This window comes from Coregonus lavaretus (genome assembly GCF_964263955.1).
Source record: "Coregonus lavaretus genome assembly, contig: HAP1_SCAFFOLD_1084, whole genome shotgun sequence".
Taxonomy (NCBI): Eukaryota; Metazoa; Chordata; class Actinopteri; order Salmoniformes; family Salmonidae; genus Coregonus; species Coregonus lavaretus.
Window position 1 is genome coordinate 139,598 of NW_028160384.1, and position 14,015 is coordinate 153,612.

The following is a 14,015-nucleotide window of genomic DNA, read 5'->3' on the forward strand; positions in this document are numbered from 1 at the left end:
AGGAGAGAAAGTGAATTAAAGAGAGAGTGAGAGCAAGTGAACGATAGAAAGAAGGAGTGAGGCCTTCAATCCATGGGTTCAGTGATTAGATGTGAAGTGCTATCAGTCCTATGTGATCCTCCTCTCCAGGAGAGGCATATCGATCAGAGGTGTGTAGCCCTCCCCAGCCTGGCAGCCCTGCCTTGCTCCAGCTAGCATTTCTGCACTAGCGCCTCTCTCTTCCCTAGCCCTACTCATAGAATAGGATGTTATTGACTGCACTGGAAATGTATAATTGGCTTGATAGAAAAAATGGACTCTGTCTCTTAAAAAGTAGCTGGTCTTGATTGTTTGTTCTTCCACAGAGTGAGCGGTGTTTCTTCTTCTTGTATGCTTTTGATGTGGAAGTCAAACTCACAACCCTGGTCATTCCGGAACTACGTTCAGACCAATTGAGCTATGCGAACTGCATGCTTATGGTTCAAGCTTGTTTTCTCTATTTGAACATTTGGGCTCAGGCAGGGCCTTAAATAGTTGAAAAAGCTCTTGAAGTAAGTCCTTGTGCTTGAGTGAGTGGCTGCTGAGATGACTCACATTGGCTTGACAATCATTACCACTGACAGACAGTAGGCTAAGCAGAAAGCTGCAGCATGGACATTGATGGTGTGTGTGTGTGTGTGTGTGTGTGTGTGTGTGTGTGTGTGTGTGTGTGTGTGTGTGTGTGTGGAAAAGGGAAGGGGGGGGGGTCTGCCTGTCTGCTTGCCTCTGTGTGTGTGCTGTGTTTATGGGGTAGATTAGTGGGTTCGTTCTCACTGGAAGGATGAACACATTTGTTATGAAGCACATTCGGGAAAAGTGTGCGTGTCCTCCGATGGGACTGTTGACCTAATTTAAGCAGTCAAAATAATGAGTGCTAGCTCGAAATCCCTCTATTCCTCCATCCCTGTCTGTGTCCAATACCACATTAGTGTTGTCATTACTTATATTAACTGGCAGATTGTAGGCTTTGTACCCAGACAATTTTGTCTAGTATTGTCAATTATGCTGGCCAATTGCTAGCGGAGCAGAATAAGCTAGGCCTATATCAATGGGCAACGTCATGTCAAAACATCCACAGACTGCATCCCAATAATCTCTCCTTCATGCTGAAGTGTGCACTCGTTCACTACTCCCCACAAAATGAAAAGCATTGGATTGGTGTAGGCGTGGGCTAGAGGGCGTTTCCATGTACCAGTAATTGTCCTTCAAATCCATGAAGGTAAGTGAACAGGTGCTTTGGGAGAAAGTACAAGCTTTGGAGAGTTCATAAACGATGGTGTTAGATAGCTGGCCGATGCCCTCCCACATTTATGAGACAGAGACGGTGATATTATAATAAATACCAGCAGTAACCTTCAAACACTTAACACCATCCTCCATTTAAAGAAACTGAAGCACTTGAGGCAGGAGGCCACAGGTGTGTCAGTATGCATTTAGCTAATTAGCAATGCTTGCAAGCAGTCAGCTGACAATTAAAGGGACATTCCACTCAATCTAACATTCAAACAAACCGGAAAAATTGGAAAAATCTATTAACTGGATTTACCTGTGATAATGAATTGACATTTTATGATCCTAGATATATAAACACACAAAAATACATTCATATAAATTACAGTGAAGGCTACTCTTTGACAGGTATTTCAATAAAGGGTATTTCAATTTATTTAAGTCCACCTATGAAATCTTTCCTAATACCCATCTGTATTGATGCTGAGGACTTAGACTTTCTCTACTTAGTTTGGTCTGTGTAGCTCCACAGTTGAGGAGACATAATATCCCTCAATAGTCCCACTCAGACTGGTGAAGGTTTTGTACGTCCTCTTATGTTTACCTGCTGCCTAGTGTGCCGCCATCCCAGAAAGGGCATCAGATTGCCAGTGGATGAAACGTGACTCTGATAACTTGCTCACAAAGTCAAGGCACGGACCAGGGTTACCTGCTGCAGCACCCAGACCAGAAACAACGGGGGGGAAACACACACACATGCACAGAAGTCAAGGTAAAAGATAATGCATTTATTTAGTAATCAGCAAATAGCTTTTATGCAGTAGGTAAGTGCTGAGGTCTCTAGGCTTGATAAGATCATTTGCTTTCAGGTGTTTTCTGCTCTCCTTATTGTACTCAGCATAGAGTGTAAATTGAATAGGGTGACCTTTTGCCACAGAATCAAATTGACTGCATTTTCCAAAAAGATTTATGTGGGTTCAATTACCATAAATTTGTGATATTGGGTCCATACCTTTCCCAACACGCACATACATAGACGCAAACCCATGCATACATAGAAACACACCCGCATGCACACACACACACGCACCCAATCGACGCAGTAGTGTGCTTCCCTGCATACCAAATATTTCCTGTTTGCGTCCCGGTACACAACACCACTGTATCTGTCCACCCCATTCTTGCTCTCTCCTTTCTCTGGCATGTATCCTCCATAGATATTACTGTGACAAATGAAAAGGCCCGCTGCTCTTGATGAGCTTGGCATGGTCTGAAAGGTTATGAGGGGAAAGGAGGGAAGGATGGAGGGGTGCAGCGGATATTATCCTTGGCAGTTCTGTGAGAAAAGGAGAAGCTTTTGCTGTTCTCTCTCCTTGTAAATGTCATGACAAAACACCCTCCCCCTAACACCACACAAAATGTGTCTTGTTTTTGTTTCGTCTTGCTACACGCACGGTAATGGTAACAGGTACCAACGCGCGCTTTGGTGGAGGAAATGTGACAATGTCCGTTTTAACAAGGTTTGGACTTCAGAGCCCCACCCACACACACTCTCTGTCTACTGACCATCACCATCTACACGCCGACACGTACCGAGGGATGCTTAGCACTGCAGATTCATAGCTGCCTACTTAAGCAAACAGCTAGTTGCATGCCATTAGAAAAAAGGACAGAAAATATTCCCCACCTCTCACTCTGTATATAGTGGGATTTTTGATACAATCAAAGCTCTCGTGTCTGAAGTCCCATTTCAACTAAGTAGGAATGCAAGCACCTACATTTCTTGCGTCAACCTGGCTAATACAGAAAACCCCCACCCCTAACCACCACACGAAAGACCATCCAAACATTTTGATGGTGTATAATTACGTTATTTTTTTAAAAGAACAGGCTCGGAACACTCTGACCATCTGTTAGAAGGAGAGAGATGAAAAACAACAGCAGTTCTGCGTTAGGCCTTAGATGTGGATTCTCTAATCACACTGTTCATATAAACCCCCCTCATGGTCTGGCTTCAGCTGTCTGGTGATCGGGGACTCTCCTGGGCCTGTAACGCTTGTGACTAAGACTCTCCTCAGACTCTAGTAAGTCTAGTCACTGGAGACCTCCAGTTGTCTTCAGCAGTGGTGGTGGGCAGACTAGTCCAAACCTCCTGGGGGAGGGGAGGGTTTCTTTAGGCCTTCAGCCCCCCCCCCCCTCCCACCCCCTCTTTGCTAGAGGCATATGGAACCAACCACTGGCTTTCTCTTAATTTGTTGGTGTCCATCTCTTCATTTGTTGGTGTCCAACAGTCCGATCTCCTTAGAGATCCACCGTTGGCGGTGTGCGAGCAGCTATGTCTGATTGTTTCTGTCATGTGTACACCTGCTTAGAGAATCCTGAGCAAGGATTCAGGCTTGTTTCATGGCTGCTGATGTTGTTGTGGTGGCGTAGCTTTTGCTGACTCCCCTGACTTTTGACCCAGAGGTACTGCACAACCAGTAAGGCTGAAGTCTAAAAATTGCCGTAGGACGAGGTGGCGTCAGCAGATTTTCGAGACCTGGGCATGTTTTGCATCAGGGTTTCGGTCAAGAGTTGTGGTGGGACAGCTGGAGCTGTCGGTCAAAGACTGTCCATCAACCTTTTACAAACTAGAATAAAGAGACGTTTTCTTCTAAACACGTTTGGGTTACTCTCAGAATCAGAGTGAGTTGTGTCTGATTTGATGGTCTTCGACAGAGAATCGGTCAAAAGGATTTTATCCCGCTCTTGCGCTCTCTCTCTCGCGCTCTCCATTCTCAACACATAGCACTCTAACGGTTGAAATGGCTCCCAGGACACACATCATCAGTGCTGGCCTCAGGGTATACACTTCTACCTCACACAGTCCAAGGCTTCACCGACAGGCCAGAATGTAGTTTCCACTGTTGTCACACTGGTTGTCAATGGGAGTGACGTGACAGTGATATCCTGCCTTTGACATCACTCCTGACATCACTGAAAAACTGTGTGTAGGGCCAAGATTTCTGATTTGGATCAAACGGTCAGTGGTCATAATACTACTCCAGGATCTCTAGTAGTACATTCCTAAGAGCTTAGGCAAGCTAGGATATGAGCCCTCTTATGGCATTAGCTCAGCAGAGAGGGAAATGGTCTGATTTCAGCTGAGTGGACGACCCACAGTTTTGACCACTCTTATCTGTATGTAAAACCCAGACGGTCAAGGAATTTTATTGCTGGGTAAATGGGCAGTATACGTGTGTTTATTTCTCTGTGTGTGTGTGTGTGTGTGTGTGCGTGTGTGTGTTTTTGTGTGTGGCGTGGAGATGGGCAACAGTCTTGGCTCACAACCATTTCAGGTGTTGACCGATGCCACCTGGTGAGCCTTGTGTCCAAAGCAAGCAGACCCCAGTCTCTTGCTTGGGATCGTTTGCTTGGGAAATGGACTTTGAATAATCCGATGCACTGTTGACTCCAGTATCCAGACGGTAAAACGAGACCGGCCTTCAGCTCTGGCATCTGTTACCTGGCCAATCATGGCCTTGACAAATTTGACAGTTTTAACATGTAGTTTTATGACTCGTAACACTGAGACAGACAGTGCAGCCAGACACACACGCATGTATGCACACAGACACACACACACACTCACACACACTAAAGAGCTATACAGCACTGTTATGTATTGTGTTGTTCCTATAGGTTACAATCACCTTCTCTCTCCCTCCCAGTAAATGTGCTAAATGACTGGCATATCTGGTGGCTGCACGATTTGTCCCCGCAGTGCATCGTGCTGCACCTTAAAGCCTATTCATGGTCAAACCGGCAAATGCGGTGGCCGTACAGCATTTACGGCGATGCGGCCTCCGCAGAGCAGAGTGTGTCATACGCATCCAATAAATTGGTCTGCACCACTTAAAACGCACCACTCTTAGTGATTCAGGGCTAATCTCTATAGCCAGCCAGCTACTTACAAGCAGCTGGCTAAATTAAAAGACATGACCTTACCTCTTCTGAGATGTTGGAGTTGGTTTCCCGGTGCTTGACATAGGAGCTCAGCCAGGACAGCATGAAGTAAAAAGTGGCACTGTTGCATTGCAACAAATATTGTGGTTAAACTCAAATATACTAATTGAAAAAAAAACGTTCTTTTTTGAGAAAATGTTTATAAAAGGTATAACCTTCGTAAATGATATTATCGGTAGGAATGGTGGAGTTATGTCCCACATGCAGCTAACAAAAACATATGGAAATGTCTGCTCTACCCAAAATTACAACCAAATAATTGCAGCATTACCGCAAAAATGGAAGAGGAAAGTGGAAGGGGGAAAAAGTAAGGAACTTGTCTGTCGGCCTTGCATTACAGAACATAATTGGTTAAAGAAAATTGTGATAAATAAAAAAGTTTACCAGTTTCATTTAAGGACCAAAAGATTGACAGCCGTCCCATATAGATTGCAAAATATTTGCGAAGACATTTTTGACGTACCGATTCCATGGCATAGTGTTTATGAACTGATACGCAAAACGACACCGGATTCAAAACTTAGAATTTTTCAATTTAAATTATTACAGTGGGGAAAAAAAGTATTTAGTCAGCCACCAATTGTGCAAGTTCTCCCACTTAAAAAGATGAGAGAGGCCTGTAATTTTCATCATAGGTACACGTCAACTATGACAGACAAAATGAGAAGAAAAAAATCCTGAAAATCACATTGTAGGATTTTTAATGAATTTATTTGCAGATTATGGTGGAAAATAAGTATTTGGTCAATAACAAAAGTTTCTCAATACTTTGTTATATACCCTTTGTTGGCAATGACACAGGTCAAACGTTTTCTGTAACTCTTCACAAGGTTTTCACACACTGTTGCTGGTATTTTGGCCCATTCCTCCATGCAGATCTCCTCTAGAGCAGTGATGTTTTGGGGCTGTCGCTGGGCAACACGGACTTTCAACTCCCTCCAAAGATTTTCTATGGGGTTGAGATCTGGAGACTGGCTAGGCCACTCCAGGATCTTGAAATGCCTCTTACGAAGCCACTCCTTCGTTGCCCGGGCGGTGTGTTTGGGATCATTGTCATGCTGAAAGACCCAGCCACGTTTCATCGTCAATGCCCTTGCTGATGGAAGGAGGTTTTCACTCAAAATCTCACGATACATGGCCCCATTCATTCTTTCCTTTACACGGATCAGTCGTCCTGGTCCCTTTGCAGAAAAACAGCCCCAAAGCATGATGTTTCCACCCCCATGCTTCACAGTAGGTATGGTGTTCTTTGGATGCAACTCAGCATTCTTTGTCCTCCAAACACGACGAGTTGAGTTTTTACCAAAAAGTTATATTTTGGTTTCATTTGACCATATGACATTCTCCCAATCCTCTTCTGGATCATCCAAATGCACTCTAGCAAACTTCAGACGGGCCTGGACATGTACTGGCTTAAGCAGGGGGACACGTCTGGCACTGCAGGATTTGAGTCCCTGGCGGCGTAGTGTGTTACTGATGGTAGGCTTTGTTACTTTGGTCCCAGCTCTCTGCAGGTCATTCACTAGGTCCCCCCGTGTGGTTCTGGGATTTTTGCTCACCGTTCTTGTGATCATTTTGACCCCACGGGGTGAGATCTTGCGTGGAGCCCCAGATCGAGGGAGATTATCAGTGGTCTTGTATGCTTACCTATTGCTTACCTATTGCAGATTCAGTTTTCCCAGCCTGGTGCAGGTCTACAATTTTGTTTCTGGTGTCCTTTGACAGCTCTTTGGTCTTGGCCATAGTGGAGTTTGGAGTGTGACTGTTTGAGGTTGTGGACAGTTGTCTTTTATACTGATAACAAGTTCAAACAGGTGCCATTAATTCAGGTAACGAGTGGAGGACAGAGGAGCCTCTTAAAGAAGAACTTACAGGTCTGTGAGAGCCAGAAATCTTGCTTGTTTGTAGGTGACCAAATACTTATTTTCCACCATAATTTGCAAATAAATTCATTAAAAATCCTACAATGTGATTTTCTGGAATTTATTTTCTCATTTTGTCTGTCATAGTTGACGTCTACCTATGATGAAAATTACAGGCCTCTCTCATCTTTTTAAGTGGGAGAACATGCACAATTGGTGGCTGACTAAATACTTTTTTTCCCCACTGTATATAAAATTCTTGCTACCAATAGAATGGATACAATCTTCCCAGCTCTGCAGATTTGGCTGTGAAGAGACAGAATCATTATATCATTTGTTTTGATACTGTCCATTTGTAGCTTGTTTCTGGACACAGGTCCAGGAATGGCTGAAGGATTGCAATATTTGCATGGAGCTGACCCTGCAGATAGCACTACTGGGTGATCTGAAAAGTCATAGTCAATCGATCAATAATATAATAATACTTTTAGCAAAAATGTTTATTTTCATTTCACAAACTGTAGAAACATTGAGAATAGAAAGGTTCAGAACTTTTGTAAAACATCACAGTACAGTTGAAAAATATATGGCAAATAGAAATCCAATATGGATGGTGTTAAGAGATAGATGGGAGGTGTTGAATGGAGCTGAAGGATGGGACTAATAACAACAACTACTAACAACAAGATAACTAGTGTAAGATATGCTGTGTCCATAATAAGTATATAGGTTATATATTGTGAGCTTTTGTGAAAGAGCACAGTTAGAAAGATATGGCATATAGAAGCATACCAGATGGACATCATGAAAATGATCGGAGGAAGTTCAGGAGTAAAAACAAACAAAATATAATTATTGACTGTGTCCATAAAATGTATATAGTATGTATGAGCATAAAGTAGAGGCCTAAGCGTTGTTGTTCGCTAGTTTACTCCAATTGGGGACGGGATGGTGGGGTTGGAAGGTAATAAAGGGAAATATATATATTTTTAAAGGATATGTATGTATATATATGTATGTATATATATATATATGCGAGGGGGGAAAAAAACATATGGGGGATTGGAAGTGATGCAGACAATTACATTGATGGAAGTTACAATCTATCTGCAATATTAAAGCTGATCTACCCCCCCCCCCCCAAAAAAAAAGGGCCACTGTTTTCCCACTTGCTTTACGGACTTGTCCCACAACTGCCTCCACTTCTTATGGCAAGTGTCCCCTTCCATCGCCATTACCTCCCCGATCTCTTTCTCCCTCATTTTTGTGTCTTTGAAATCCCTACACGAGGTATCATAAAGATGTTTATATTTGCAAACTTGTTCTGATAGCCTTTCGTCAAAGTTCTCCATATTTGTTGTCAAGGAAGTGAGTTTGTGTTTATACAGGACCTACTGCCCCCACCTACCATCAACCAATCATGTAAATGCGGAGCTATACGGAGCCCTCCACATTGTTATAAAATTTGGGAGGTGCATGGCATCACCGTTCAGAGCTTGATTTGGCCTCCGCAAGCCTCCGGAGGCTCCTCAATTGCGTCATACTCTCTGTACGGAGCCTCCGCACCACATTGCCGGATCAAGCATAAATCGGCCCTTTCCCTCCCCCCTCTCCTGCCATATGTTGCGCCACTGTGACCAGCTGACTTGTCAGCTCGACTAACGCCTTAGTGGCGGCTGACTGATTTATTTCCTCTGAAATCTGGGGCAATAATACAGAATGACATTATTTGTTTATCAAATCTAATGCTGCTTTCTTGGTGGAGTTGTGACGTTGAAGCGACTCACCTCCCCTCTCCTAGCATGGTTTCCCCTTCGTTTCTGATTGTGCTTTGATTAGACAAAGCAGCACAATTAAATTGTCAAGGCGCGGATTTAACCCCGAGCAATTCGCAGGCCAATTTATTAAGAAATGTTTTCTGTCTGTGTAGACTGACTTTTTTTAAAATTTCTCCCCTTATTTGCGGAGAGAGTCTAAACAGTACTTTCAATAACATATGACCCATTTAGAATGAGAGGATTTTTTTTCTTCTCCCTGAGTGGCTGTTGTAACGGTCTTTCATTTTAAGATAACAGCAGTGCACGATTGTCTGTATAAAATTCACCTCTCTCTTATTGAATGATCAGGTTTCCAATTGTGGAAACTTTTAGAGTGTTTTTTTTATTCCCCACCTTCAAAGATGTAAAGATGCACTTGAAATGTGATCCCTGGCGCATTGCTTGGAGGCTTCAAATCTTCAAGAAGCAATTAGTCCATTTAATTTGGCTATTTGCCTCGAAGTTCAAAAGTGTATGTTTATTTTTTTAAACACACACACCCCATTATCAGTGGCATGAATAATATCGCTGGAACACAATGGCTCGGCGGAACTCAATAAAATAGTTAAAGCAAGGACGATTTCAAAGACAGCCTGTCTGATAACAAAGGACCTCACCTGATAATGACTGGTGTGCTGCTTTTTTTTCTGAGGCAGGGGAGGGAAGGAGGGAGGTGGGAGAGAGATGGAATGGTCCTGCCGGCGCTTGCCAGCATGCTTTATGGCTAATTGAAGTGCTTGGAGTAAAACAGCCATGAATGGCACCCTTTAGAATTGAAGCGGGTTAATATATCGTGATCCCACAATTAGCCTTGGATTGTTAAGATCTCTTTAATTCAGTGAGGTCCATTAACCAGGATGGGAGAGATGGTGCTCCCACCGAGGCCATTTCTTTTTCTTTTCTTCTGCCACCCCCATTTCATTCTCTCAACAGCTGCTGTGGTAATCGATAAAAGAGGACTCGGCTGTCAGTGGGTTGCCAGGTTAGCCCCGATGGCCTCCCCCCTTTGCGGTTGAATATCTCAACCCAATCGGTCCAAGTGAAAGATTTCTCCCAAGAGGGTGCTTTTGGCTGGTGAAGAGTCAAGGGGTAGTGGATTGACTTTGGTCCAGTGAAGCGGTGAGAGGATGGTCTTAAGCTAGCATGGCAAAGCTGGGCTTTGCTGGACAGGGGCTCTCTCAAGAGGAGAACCACTTTCTCAGGTCTCCTTTTTCCCCCCAGCCCCTGAAAATCCCCTGACTGGCCTGGGACTCTCACCAGCCGGAGCTTTAGCAAGGCCTGTAGCATGACCGTCACAACTTGAGCTTTTACAAGTGTCCCTTTCACAGCATTACAGTCCCCCAGGGGGTTATCTTGTGGGACACGGCCTACCTCTCAAGTTTAGCAATACTTTTTCTAACTCGACCAGAGCCTTGTAAAAATTCCTGATACTACTCCCTTCCGATGAGGCTCGGTGGCCTTTTGAACTTCTACTGGCACTAGGTCAGACAGTGGTCTTGATTTCGCACGCAAAGCATATGCATACTGGAAAAGACTTTAGACTGGAAAGGAGGTAAAAAAAAAACGCCACCCAAGCCTTCAGTGAAATGTTGTTTAAGTTGAATCCAAACAGATGGTTCTCCATTTAAAGCCTCATTTGAGATAATCTGAAATTATCCCAGTTACAATTTTCTAGCTGAGGAGTGCATGTTAGGTTCTAAGAAAAGGATCAGGCTGTATCAACTGTTATTACCCACCCGCTTAGCGCACGGCTAATAAAGTGGGATGTCGGAAAACTGTGAACGGCAACATAGGTTCCGGCACGCTGAATTGAAGCTCTTTTGCAAGTAATTAAACAGCATGGTACCACTTCGGGAGCAATTTCCTGCTAACCGTTTACTGCCAGTGCTGGCGTGGCCCCAGTCACCATTTTGTTATCTCTGTGAAATTATGTCCCTTTTTATAATTTTATAATAATGACTGAGAGCACGTTGTTAGAGGGTAAATATTGTCTGAATGGGCATTGGATTCACATTCTCCTCACTGTCAGCTAGCTAACACAAATGCTTAGGCTATCTGTGCCATCTTCCCAAAATATTGAGAAAAATATATAAATGGCCGCTATCTCAGAAGCTCTAAAGCTTCTCCTGTGAAGAGCTATCCACGGTGGTGTGTAATCGTGAGAAACTCAGAGGGGTTGAATGGGAGCAAGCGGCCCGGGGTAATTGTGTGCACGTGGGAGCCAAGCCAGAGCAGGCAAGTGGCGCTATCTGAAGGGATGGTTCCCCCTCGGCGGGATGATCGCAACATGCTATCGGCGAGAGATGCTAATCCTGCTGTGTGGCATAAAGGGATTTGTTTTTATTCTTATTGGGCTCGCCGTGGAGCATCCCGGGGCGATTGCTGTTTATCTTTTCCTGTCTTTTCGGTTCCCCTGGGTTTTGTCCTGGAACTTCCAGTGCCTGTCGTCTCTTCCCCCCCCCCCCCCCCCCCTCCTCCATACCCCTCTCTCTCACACACCTCCCCTGTCAATGCTAGGCAACTCACATCTCTCTGTCTCTTTCGCTCTCTCTCTCTCTCTCTCTCTCTTCACCCATTTAACTGGGGAAACAGCTGCAGCAAACTCACAACATCCACTTCAAAGGGGAACAAGAGGCGAGAACAGGACTTTATTTAGAAATGTTGACGGCAACTTTCCCCTCGCACACGCTTCTCGTCGGACGTCAGTTGTCTTTTCCCGACGCTTAAAACCCCCCATTAATTTAGCATTAGCAGGCGGTAATTCGCCTTATCGGAGGATTGCTCGCAAACATCTTGTCGACAAGCCTATCATTCTCTCTTCTGAGGGGAGAGTTGGGGGATTGAAGCAACTCAACATCCCTTCGTCCCTATCTGCTCCCCCCTAGATACTTTGCTGTGTGTCACCCTTGTTAATGGATTTTTGGGGGGAGATATTATTTTGGTCCAGTAAGCTGCATGCTTAAAATATGAGTGACAGGCCTGACTCATGCGCGCAGTGAGAGAATTGTGTTTTTAAAAGAAATAGGACTCCAGAAAAGAGCCGCTCTGCTGCAAAACTGGCCTACTCTATTAACAATAGAAGTGTGTTACCACCCACCCTCCCAACCCCCTCTGCAAAAAAATACACATGCTGGTAAAGCAACTTCTCCAAACTAAAATGTCCTATTTCTCTCTCCATCCCCCTTCCTCTCTCTCTCTCTTCTCTCTCTCTCTTCGCTCTTCTCTTCCCCTCCTAAGAAGATAGATGAGGAAAATGAGGCCAACTTGCTGGCAGTGCTTACAGAAACGCTGGATAGCATCCCGGTGGATGAGGACGGATTGCCTTCGTTCGAGGCCCTGGCAGATGGGGACGTGACCAATGCCAGCGACCAGAGCTGTCCCTGCACCCCCGACGGTTCGCCACCCACCCCCGAACCAGAGGAGCCCTCCTTGGTAAGACCCTGTTCCGCCCCCTCCCTCATCCCCCAGCACACCCCTTTCCCTTCACCCCCTTTGCCAGGGCCTCCGTCGACACCAGATAAGGCGCTGTGAGCGAAGCAGGCCGGTGACCAAAAATGTATATGTGCCTTGCAGGCCTTCAGCTTTGGCAGCCCAGCCGCCGCCACCCCCCATGCCCCCCCTTGTGCATGTCGGTCTGTGGGCTGAGATGAGCCATGATGCAGATGCATGGATGAAAGAGTAAATCGAATTGATCAGTGTTAGCTGTGAGGTGCTAATTACATTGTAGTGTACTAGCTGCGCCAATGTAATGATACATGCACAGTGCTGGGTCTGGTATGGGCGACGCTATGCCACGGGCCTCGAAATCGAGCTAGGGATGTAATGAGAAAAGGGAAATCCATCTCATCTCATCTAATGTCAGTGGGCCATACTAATCCCAGAGCCATCATTGGAGAAAGACTGTTTCCTGATGAAAGTTGGTCATACCGGTGTATTTGTTACGAAACACACAACATGACTACGTAACCCCTTTGATTTGGCCTTTCCTGAGGGGGTTTGACCAGGAATGTTTATTTTGTTCAGTTCTAGTCCATTGTATTTCATGCTGGCTCCACACTAGTAAAGCACGGCCATTGTGTACTCCAAAACAACTGCCACAGTAATTCTCGTTGACTTGTCCTTTTAACACTGTAAATAAAGAGAAAGAAGACCTGCTTGATAGATAGTAATGAGTTTGTCTTCATGAGGGCTTCTGTGTTGTTGTTACAACTACAACAAGATAAATCGAACATCCTCAGTCACACATTTACAAAAGCATTGACTATCTCTCTCTCTGATCGTTTAATTTAGTGAAATGTTGAAATTTCAGAGGCAACGGCAGTTTGGGTAAACTCTACTCACTGCTTTTTTCTCTATTCTCTCTTCCTCCCTCCTTTCTTCTCTGTTCTGTGTGTTTTTTTTGCAGCTGAAGAAGCTCCTTCTGGCACCCGCAAACTCCCAGCTCAGCTATAATCAATACATAGGCGACAAGGCACAAAACCATGCAGCCAGCAACCTTCGGATCAGACCAACACCTGCTGTTGTCAAGGTAGCTACCCAGTTGCACCGTTCGCTCACTTCAAAGGCACCGCTTCCGTGGGCCCCTCCATGTTTGTTTATCATCTATGTTCTCGTCTTTTTTTTCATTGCCGGCCTTGGAAGATGTTAAACATCTGCTCCACTGCCATCTCGTAATAAAAGCAGGCTGATTGCCTGTTCAGCTTTCCAGGCGAGGCATCGGGACTGTAACGGTGTCGGTCGAAAATCAAAGCGCTCCTTGTAGTAAGATTGCTGCTGATGACTAAATCAAAAATATCTAGTGATACAGTCTCATTGTTTCCATTAGGTTACCCTCTATCTACTGTTAGTGTTCTGTAGAGGGAATGGGTTTTCCATTTAGATTAATGTAGTATTTTATTGGGTGTATAATGGGCACAGGAATACAAATTAAATGAAGTAGGTGATTCCAGTATTTTGCTGCTTGCCGCATTTCATTGGAACATGATGGATGCTCTTGAAGATTAGATTTTTATTTAGTACGATAGCACATAAATAATGCATTCGATTACTCGTCCTTGTTCAGAGAAACTTCTGGAATGCGTTG

At 44.6% G+C, this 14,015-nt stretch overlaps 1 protein-coding gene across 1 annotated transcript in view; it reads left to right on the plus strand.

Moving 5' to 3' along the window:
• Nucleotides 1-14,015, plus strand: part of LOC311121884 (peroxisome proliferator-activated receptor gamma coactivator 1-alpha-like) — a gene marked incomplete at its 3' end in the record, with an annotated part of 40,627 nt that overhangs the window by 12,765 nt on the left and 13,847 nt on the right. The window contains exons 3-4 of the mRNA XM_084196324.1: nucleotides 12,170-12,364; nucleotides 13,338-13,460. Of these exons, the coding sequence (XP_084052450.1) occupies nucleotides 12,170-12,364; nucleotides 13,338-13,460 (318 nt within the window). The remainder of the gene's footprint in view (nucleotides 1-12,169; nucleotides 12,365-13,337; nucleotides 13,461-14,015) is intronic.